The sequence below is a fragment of the Monodelphis domestica genome, chromosome 6 (assembly GCF_027887165.1).
Source record: "Monodelphis domestica isolate mMonDom1 chromosome 6, mMonDom1.pri, whole genome shotgun sequence".
Lineage (NCBI taxonomy): Eukaryota > Metazoa > Chordata > Mammalia > Didelphimorphia > Didelphidae > Monodelphis > Monodelphis domestica.
This window is the reverse complement of record NC_077232.1, coordinates 266,646,781-266,657,160: the sequence shown is the minus strand read 5'-3', so window position 1 is coordinate 266,657,160 and position 10,380 is coordinate 266,646,781. Positions and strand designations below refer to the sequence as shown.

General features: G+C 35.6%; 1 protein-coding gene across 1 annotated transcript in view; it reads right to left on the bottom strand.

Moving 5' to 3' along the window:
• Positions 1 to 447: 447 nt before the first annotated feature.
• Positions 448 to 10,380, bottom strand: part of LOC100016979 (estradiol 17-beta-dehydrogenase 11) — a 50,963-nt gene continuing 41,030 nt past the window's right edge. Inside the window, exons 6-7 of the mRNA XM_001370641.4 lie at positions 7,599 to 7,715; positions 448 to 1,572 (exon numbers count right to left, since the gene is read on the bottom strand). Of these exons, the coding sequence (XP_001370678.1) occupies positions 1,482 to 1,572; positions 7,599 to 7,715 (208 nt within the window). The 3' untranslated portion in view covers positions 448 to 1,481. The remainder of the gene's footprint in view (positions 1,573 to 7,598; positions 7,716 to 10,380) is intronic.

Genomic DNA, 10,380 nt, shown 5'->3' with positions numbered 1-10,380 from the left:
TAGCTGCTTCTTGATAAGAAGAGACACTAAGTCCCTATCCTTAGAATCTGGGTGACAATGTACTTCTCTTTCCTGATAACTTCTATAAATGGCAGGTTTCAATCATCTAGAAGGATGAGGGAGCTCTTTTGAATCATGAAATCTTCATCCCCAATTTTAGATCTCTGAGGCATAATATAAACCCTCATAGTACTTTGCTGACATGGTTGTATATATTATTGATATAATTTTTCAAGTGTATTTAAACAGAAACCTAATTTGTTCATTTCATTTGCAGCTAGTTCTATTGCATGCCTTTCTTTTCTAAATGCAATTTCCTATCTAGGAAGTTTCTTGAATCTTGAAATTTTTTCTTTATACTCTTTACAATTTTTAAGAAAAATGAATTAATTTGAGTCAGACTTTACCCTGGAGTGTGGAAACACAAAATAAAACAGATACTGAAGGTTTAAATTTAATTCCTTTATTGTCATTGTTTGTAAGTATATTCCTTGCCTCAAGTCCAAAAGTTTATTGCTGAGATATTTTATTTTAACAATACATTTCTAGTTTCTTTAGTTTCATACTTGAGAAGGAAAACTTGGTATTAGAATAGAAGATCTTTTAAAAAAAGTTTTATTATTGCCTTTTGTTTTTACCCCACAGAAATTTCCTTTTAATATTCTCATAATTTAACTCTCTTTGCAAAAAGAAATATAAGCTATATTTAAGGGAAAAGAGGGAGTGACAAATTGTCTGAATTGCTATTTTTGTTCCAGAGGAAGTTGTTTCCAAATATCCCTATAATCATCTTCATTCAGATATCTATGCAGCTCTTGGCTCTTTTTTTTTTTTTTAATTATTAGAGACACAACAGATTTGGGTTCAAGTTTACTCTCTGACATGTTATTGCCTCAGTAACTTGGATAAGTCTCTAACTTGCAGTGTCCCAGGAAACTCTTGAAGAATAGTTGTAGATTCTCAAGAATACCATAACTTTGCTTACTAAGAACTCTCTACACCATTGATTTTATCAGTCTGATTAAAAAATGTTTTGGATGATAATGTAGAAAAAGGAGTCATTTCTTCTAGAATGTTGAACTGTTAGGAAACTCACATACAACTGAAGTATAAAGATTTGAGAGCTATTGTTGTACACATCAGAGGAGGCTGTGAACCATTCTTGAGATGGTCTATGATGCGAAGGTGCAATAATGAGGGCATTATCCTATCACTGGAAATGGGCCTTCCTTCCATGCCTTCAAGTCACCATATTGCCCAAGATCATCCAGAACCTGATTGAGATTGGTTTACTGCCTGGGGGCAAATGAAAATCAGTGTTGTTCAAGAAAATTTTATTACTAGTGAAAAAGAATTGGAAAAATGGAAATCCCCAAATTTTATTACTAGTGAAAAAGGATTGGAAGAATAGAAATCCCCAAATGTTCAAGTAATCTGCATCTCAAACATCAGATCCTCTTCAGGAAAGAAGCCCAATGTACTTATTGGACTTTGTTTTTGAATCCAATCACTGCATCAAATTTAACATTGATGATGCGTCTCATGGCATTCAGGAAACGCTCTGGAAAGATTCTAAAAGAAAGATAATGCATAAAAAATCAAATAAATTAGTATTGGATTTCTTTTATGAGGTATTTGCATAATAAAGAAATGTCTTTAGGATTGGTTACCCTTCAAATAAAACCTTCCAGTCCCTATATCACATAAGATCAAGAACCTGAATTTAAAAAAAAATTCTTATCTTGTTTTAGGTATATTAAAATCCTTAAAATTCTTACTTTACTGTGTGTATGGTTCCAAGACAAAAGAGCAGTAAGGGCTAGGCAATGGGGATAAAGTGACTTGCCTAGGGTCACATAGCTAGGACACATATGAGACCAGATTTGAACCCAGAACTTTCTTTTTTTTAAACATTATTGTTTTATTTGGTCAATTTCAAACATTATTCCTTGGTTACAAAAATAATTTTCTATTCCTCCCTCCAATAGCCAACATGCAATTCCACTGGGTTTTACATGTGTCCTTGATCAGAACCCATTTCCATGTTGTTGGTGTTTGCATTAGGATGTTCATTTAGAGTCTACATCCCCAGTCATATCCCCCCTGACCCATGTAATCAATCTTTGTGAACTCAGGACTTTCTGTACTTCAGCCTGGCTCAAAGTCCACTGAGACACCTAGCTGCCCCCAAGAACCTGAACTTTCAGGACATCCTCTGAACCAGATGACTGAGCTTAGAACATCAAGAGATGTTCTTCTTCCCCACCCCCTTCCTCTCCCCTTCTTAGCTCAGAACCTTGCCTAATATTTCATTGAAGAAAAATTCAAATAATTTGCCAAGAGTTCTCTCTGTTATATCATTCAAATGCCTCCAAGTATTATCTCCTCCTTTATGTTTGTGAAACTACTCTTTAGGATGAGTGAGAAGCTGAAGTCTCTAGGTTTTAAAACTGCAAATATTAATGAGAGGAATAATTTGAAGTTTAATCAGTGATATTTTATACTAAATACAGATTTGAATTTTCCTTTCTAATATTATGCAACATATTTCATTTCTTTTGGACAGATAGATGATTTGTTGCATGAGTGAACTCCTGGAAGGTATTTTAGAATCTATTCTGCAATTTTTAGTCTCAAAGAGTTGCCTTTCTAAGAGGTCAAATGGCTTGCCCCTAGCTGCAGAGCCAGGATGTCTGAGGCAGCACTTGGATTCAGGTCTTCATTTTCACTATGTTATGAAGCCTCTTATTGGATATGTTTAATTTCTTTAAAGCAAAAGCCTAAACCCTGAACACAGTGGGAAATGCACCAGAAAATGATGGAGTCATTTGCATTGCTAAATGTAAATGCATAGAAGTACCTGATTGCTTGATTTATTCAGAAAGAAACCAAATGAGTAAATCAATTGAATAACATGTAGGGGATGAATAAAATTTGACTGCATAGTCTTGAGTTCATGGAATTAAAGATTTAGAACCTTGGGGGCATCTAGTCTTGTATTCTACCTAAGTCATAAAATCCACTTTCAATAAGGGGAACTCATTACAATACAAAGCAATCTATTTCACTTTTGGACAGATTTAAAATTTGTTTATTTTCCAATTGTCAAGCATTTATTTTTTCCCTCCCTTTTCCCCTGGGGAAAAAAAATACAAAAACCTTACTAACAAAATGAATTCCCAAATAAAGAAAAATTTAAAAATAATAAATAAATAAATTGAACTGAAAACATCAAGATATACCCAAGTCTTCTTGGTTCCTTCTATCAATATATCAGCCTCATACATCTAGCAGCCATTTGGATAATGAATAGACACACATCATTGCCCTGCCACTCCTACCTTTATCTGGTTTCCTCTGTTTTAATGAGAACTAGAGTTTTATAACATCAGATCCCAACCCTTATACTAGGACCAATTTTTATAACTTCTTTCTCACCCAAAAACAAACATTTCCTTTTCATTTGTCCCAAGCTTAGGAGACATCTTTTCTATTCTTTCCCCCTTAAAATATAAAAGCATTCAAATAAAAAAAATGAATTCCCACAGTGACTATATTCATGCCTCATTCTGCACATTTCCCCATCCTCTTTCCATCATGAGGTAGATGGTGATCAAAAATCTCTGACATCCTTGGAAATCACTGTTGCCTACTGAGTTGATCAGAGTTCTTATGCCTTTCAGAATCCTTTGTTTGTACAATATTAATGTTATAGTAAATTGTTTTCCTGGTTCTACCTACTTCTCTGCATCAATTCAGACAAATCAAAGATTTCTCTGAAACTTTTCTTCATTCTTATAGAATAATGCCATATAGTCAGTCATTTTCCCAGTGATGGGCATGCATCTTAGGTTTCTGGTTTTTGGCACCACCAAAAAAAAAAATACCACCTGCAATAAACATTTTTGTATTCATGGGTGCTTTTCCTCTTTTTTTATCTCCTTATTAGGATGCATTTTATATATGATCTCAATCTTCAAATTCACAGTTATGATCATTAGTTGTGTATTTCCCTCCATCTTATTCTTTTATACTTTTACCTTTCTGATCCCCATCCCTTCTTTATTTTCCTTTCTTCCTTTCCTTTTATCTCCTCCTCCCAATGAAACCTGGGTCTTTTTTTGTGCTTATCACTAATCCCTCCCTAAATTACCCTTCCTCTTAGTATCTTCTGTCTTATTTTTTCTGGTTTACACTTTGAGTTCAAAGCATTTCCACACTGTGAAGATTGGATTTGACTCTCCCCTGATTGTAACAATGAAGGTACTTAGCTCTTCCCTGATTGTGAAGATTAAATTGTTATCCCCTGTCTATTTTTAGATTTAATTCCCAGAAGTGTAAAGATGGTACTTAAAAGTTAAGTATGGAGATCTACCCATTTTGGATTTAACCAAAAAATGGTATGAACACCCATTTTACACATTAAGTAGGAGGTCTGTGACCCATGTGTGAAAGAGTGGGTGATGAATCAGAATTGAATGACTGCCTTCTGGGTGGTCCTAGAGTGTGATTGGTAGAAATAAAGATAAGGGAAGTGACACAAGAAAAAAGGTCTTTAAAAGAAAGAGGTAAGGGCCTGAAAGCAGTGCTTCTGGAAGTTTGATTTGGAACTGACACACACTTGGAGGAACATACTGTGAGAAGCAATTCTGCTAGACTTCTGCTGGAGGCTCCTGGCAGTTCTACTGGAGTTGAGGCCGATAGAGAATCTGCTGATTGAACTGACACGTGGTGATTATAAAGGCTGACTCCTTTCCCTTTCCCTTGGCCTTTCCTTTCCCCTGGCTGGGGCCTCTGAATTCTTGCCTGGTTCAGAGGAAGCCAGAGCAGCTATCGCTCTCCTTTTCTTCTCTTTCTCTCTTCCTTAATATCTTCCCTCTATTATAAAATAAACTACCATAAATTCCACTTGACTTTAGTAAAACCCTTTCCTCCTATCTTAGAATCAATACCATGTACTGGTTCCAAAGCAGAAGAGTGGTAAGGATTAAGCAATGGGGGCTGTGACTTGCCCATTGTCACAAAGCTAGGAAGTTTATGAGGTCAAATTTGAACCCAAGACCTCCCATCTCTAGGCCTGGCTCTCAATCCATTGAGTCATTTTCTACTGTGTCTATATTTTAATGTTTTTATTCAATTCTATTCTTTTCTTTAGAAATATTTAGAGGTTATTATATTTCACTGAAGATCAATTTCCCCACTTCACCTGCAGCATTTTTCTCAGATTTGTGGGAAAGGTTATTCTTGGCTATAGGCCTATATCCTTTGCTTTCTCGAACTCTTTGTAATATGGCTGGGCAGTTTTCTTTCATTTCATGAAATGTGATATCCAGGTTTTTTTTTGTTTGTTTTGTTTTTTGCTGTGGCTTTCAAGTAGTCCAATTACTAAGTTCTCTTTCCTTGATATGCTTTATTCTCACATTTTATTCTATTTTTCCAACATTGTGATGCATACTTCTTCTTGCCTTCTGGATCTATTCTTATTTTTAAGGTGTCAGTTGGACAAGATTTTGTACTTCTTGCATTAAACTATTATTTCTCTCTCTAAGTTTCTCTTCTATCACTCTCATTTATTTTCCATTTATTTCCTCAATTGCTCTCATTTATGATACATATATGTTTAAAACTTTAACTCTTTTATAATTTAATTTCTTCTAAGAATTCTAACTGATTTTTGTTTTTCTTTGAGTTTTTCTTTTTTTCTTATGAGCAACGGTTCATAAGTGTTTTGGATTATTTTTTTTTCTGGATTTGTGTCTCAGGGAATCACAGACATTATAATAGTTCTTTGTTGATATATATGTTAGTCATTTTGGGTGCTGAGGTTCTCAAACCTGGGAATATCAGATCCTCTGTGGATCTGAATAACATTACTGAGACCCTTCCTTTTGCCATGGAAGGGATGGTTTTTCCTTTGTCTGGAATCTGAGGTCCCTCTCAGAGATTAGAGAGAGTAGAGGGGGAACATTTCCTTTTCCCAACAGCTGTCAGAGGTTCCCACCTCGTCCAGGATGTTGAGGACCTTTTCTTCAGCCTGGCAGTTGAGTCTGTGGACCCTCCTCCTCCAGTGATCTGGATCAGAGGGACTAAGGACAGAGGGCTGAATAATTAGGGTATGAGTTATATAGTATCCAGGAGCAGGGAGGATTGAGTGATACTATTTTCTTTTACTTAACATCTTAGCTGTTCCTCTAACAGTTTTAATTGTTAGAAAAAATTCTTATTGAGTTGAAATCTTTATTTTCAGTCACTAACCATAGTTGTACCCTCTGGAATTAAACAAGATAGACCAATTCTTTTTCTTATTATTGCCTTTCAAATACTTAAAGATAGAGATCATACACGTTATGTAATAATGAAAAGAGCCCTGGATTTGGAAGCTGGAGAGCTTGCTTTAAAATCTTAACGTGGCCATTTACTAGTGGTCAAATCACTCCATCTCTCTGGACCCCAGTTTCCTTCCCTGTAAAGTGAGAAGACTGGACGAAGACTCCTGATTCTAAATTATGCCCCTCTGACTGCTAAAACTCCATGCAACTCTAAATCCTGTGACTTTTCTCTTCTTTAGGCTAACTACCTGAATGCCTTTAACCGATTTTCGTATGGCATAGATTTGTTTTCTTTTAACAGATGGTCACTTTACTCTGAAAGATGGAAATGAAGCTAGTTTAGTATTACTTCTTAGGAAGCCCAAACTGGCCACTACATACCTCCTTTTTCCATATGTTCAAAAATTGTGGAATTTTTTTAGGGATTGATATCAATCTCATTGGTCTATAACATCTCCCCTATTTGAAAATCAGGATAGCATTTTCCTATCTACAATCTTCTAGATCTTTTCTCAATTATTCCTAAAAGATGATGGATTATGCAATCACATTTGTTTATTGTTTTAACATGTCATGATGGAATTCATCTGAATCTGGAGTCTTGAAGACCTGAATTTCTGAGTTCCCACAAGATAGAAAGTTCCTGAATTTGAAACTTGCCTCCTAGTCCTGCAGGAATAAGATTTTCTCAACATTTTCAGAGAAGGATCATCGATAGAGGATCACCCAAGTTAGAAAACACTAGACACTGCCAACTCTCCACCCTAATATTATTGAGGGGAATGAGGAAGATTTAGTCAGTAATCCTACAAAGTGTTTGGGGAGACTCTTAAATATTTTAATGGGCTAGCTGAGAACTTGATGTTTCTATATTTGTTCTGGAGACTCAGTGAATCCTTTGAATCTTAAGACATTTTCTTTGGTGGAATAAATAAAGTTTGTCAGTGTTACTCATAGGTAGGGAAACCAAGATAAGAGTCATTCTATGGAGAATCTGGTGGGGATAACAAGTCAAAAAAAGATATTGATTCCCTTGAGGCCACTCTCTAGTATCAGATCCAAATATACTCAGAGATTTTGTGGGGCCTTGGGTCCATGAGTGTCATAAGTATAATTCAGAAATTAAGTTTGTTGTTAAGTCTATTCATTTTCAATAATTTAATTCCAGTGTAAACAAATAAGACTTTATCTAAACCTTTCATTTTAAATCTAATATAAACATCCAAGTTTTAAATTTCTAATACTCAATCAAGCATAAAAGATACATACCTTTCCAGCACTATTACAACACTTAAAGAAGATGGAACAAAAATCATTTTTTGTTCAGTTAGTATTCCTTTCATGAGCTTGCTTACTACTTCCTCTGGCTCCAGTGTAGGTATAAATCTGAAATGAAAAGGAAATCTTTAAAAACTAGTCGCATTTTTCTAAGTCTTTAGGCTTAACTTGGTGATAAATGCAATAATAATTATTGCCAATATAACTAAAGATGATGACTGCTATAGAAATAACTACAGAAGTTAAACAAAATTCAATTATATACGGGGATTTGTAAAAATGGAGATTTGAACCCCAGACTTCAATTCCCAGAAGTCCTTGGCCACTTCCCAGAATGCTTTGTAACCTCACCTGAATTCCCACCTCTGCAGAGAACAGAAATTGTATTTAAGCTGACTTCACCTACTTCAGGTTCTCTCTCTCAGCTTCCGCTTCTAGGGACAAGCGTCTCCCAAGATGTAGTGAGTGAAATTGAATGGGACTTTTGGCCTTCCTAGCCACGTGCCTTCTATATTTGTATTTTCTTTATTTCTTAATCTTTAATAAACCTCTAAAAATATAATAGTTTTATTACTAGAAACTAAAATTTTAATCTTAACAGTTTGGCGAACCACGTGGGTTGTGACTAAATGCCCTCAATCTTTTTTAACTTTCCTAAATCTTTACTAAGTTCAGCTTTTAATAGCTAGTGCCTAGTTTTGTTTTGTTTTGTTTTGTTTTAAAGCCAAGTTCCTCCAAGAATTTTCAGAAAAGCCTCTTGATCTGGACCTGTTTGATTCAAATTGCTCCTGCTCCGGCTCCTGGCTACCGGCCCTGCTTACCTGCATTCCTGTCTCTCTCTTGCTCACCTGGTCTCAATCCTGCCCGCCCTTCCTGCCCGGCCTGGCTCAGCCTATTGCCTGCTTTTCCACTCCAGCAATTTGGACCTATGATCTCGATCACCTGGTGACCCACCCGCCCAGCCCCAGAAGACTCTAGCCTTGGAGTAGATCACTCATCACCCTAGGACTCACTTTCACTGGCTGGTAAAAATGGGGATGTTTGTTTCCTTAGGCTACAATTAGCCTCCATGTGGACTGGGGGCAGGGGATCACAGGGAGGGAGAAAGAAAGAAAATAAGGAAGAGGCTTTTCCAAACAGGAACTTACAAGCATGGGGTATTTAAGAGGATATCTTTTGACTGTACTGATAATTTCATTTACCTCACCTGAGTGCCAGGGGAAAAATTCAGCTTCCTGCAATTCTTTAGCCAAATTTGGGGAGGCAGCTGGGTGGCTCAGTGAATTGAGAGCCAGGTCTAGAGACGGGAGGTCTTTGGTTGAAATCTGGCCTCAGACACTTCCTGGCAGTGTGGCCCTGGATATGTCATTTAACCCCCATTGCCCAGCCCTTACCAATCTTCTGCCTTCTGACAATAGGCATCTAAATGGATAAAAAAAAACAAAACCCAAGGAACTTTAAAGAGACTGGAGGTTATATTTTTAAGGCATTTCAGACTCTGTGTTTTATAAAAATCTCTGTATTCTATTGCTTTTGCTGATTGCTTTGTTTAAGATTTAACTTTGTGATTTACATTCATATTTTAAATTCACATATTGCTGCATTCAATACTATTCTGTTACTCTGAATCATTTTAATGTACTGGGTTTTAACTACGGTTAAATTCTGTTGCTTTTCCCCTATAACCATACTGAACAAACATTATTGAGTAAGCTATAAAATAGCATTTCTATTTTTGACTTTGTAAATTGTCACATAGAGGATAGATGGACTCCATCAGAAAATTGCTACAACAACCTTTGGAAAATTTAAAGACCTAATTATCTCAAACTGATTTCAAGGGTTCTTTAGACATGATTTTTAGAATTTTTCTTAACAATCTCTGGTCATTTTGCCTGCCCCTAATACGAAGTAAGGCCCATTTTAATAGCTGAAGTGAAATACAATTATAACCCCCACCCACCTCCCGCATTTATAAAAATGTGAATGGAAGCTGGGCAGTTAATCCCATGGCATTTGTACCCCTAGAAGCCTCCAAAAAAGGAGCACCTCTCATTTATAACTCTTCAGCTCACTACTTAACTTCCACCTGAATGATATCTAGAATTCTTGATGATGTTCTAAACCAAAATGAGTTTTATTTTGTTTAAAAATATGTTCACCAAGGTTGAAAGATTTGCTATGTCTGTAAAAATTGTGACAAATACCCATCTGTTCATAGGTTTTTAAAAATGCTATACAGCAACTTATGTGAAAAATGATAGTGTGTTTGTTTGCTATTGTAATTAATTGGGCTATTGAGAATTTTGGGGATATTGATAACTACATATTTGTACTACTGTTCAATTCATTTGCTTGTACTCACAGTAAGTCATGGCCAGATATGAAGAAGAAATGGATCTCATTTTTGATGAGAAAGCCTTGTATTCTATATTTTCTTAGTTGACACAGTGTGTCAGTGGTTATAAGCTACATTTTTGAATTTTTAAAACTTTTATTATTATATTTTTCTTGCATGTGCAATATACTATTTCAGTTTTTTATTTTTGTTCTCTCCTTTTTATATTTGAAGCACATGTCACCAGTATTAAAATTTTCTTTAACTTTTTGATTTTGCAGTAATATAAGTTTAAAATATGTTTGCTATAATGTCAGTGTATGCCCCATAAGCTTGAGACTATAAAAATGATGCCACTAATTGTTTAACAAAATTATGGGAATTCGCTTAATGATTCTGTCTGATTCCAGGACAAGATACACAAAAGAGCCATTA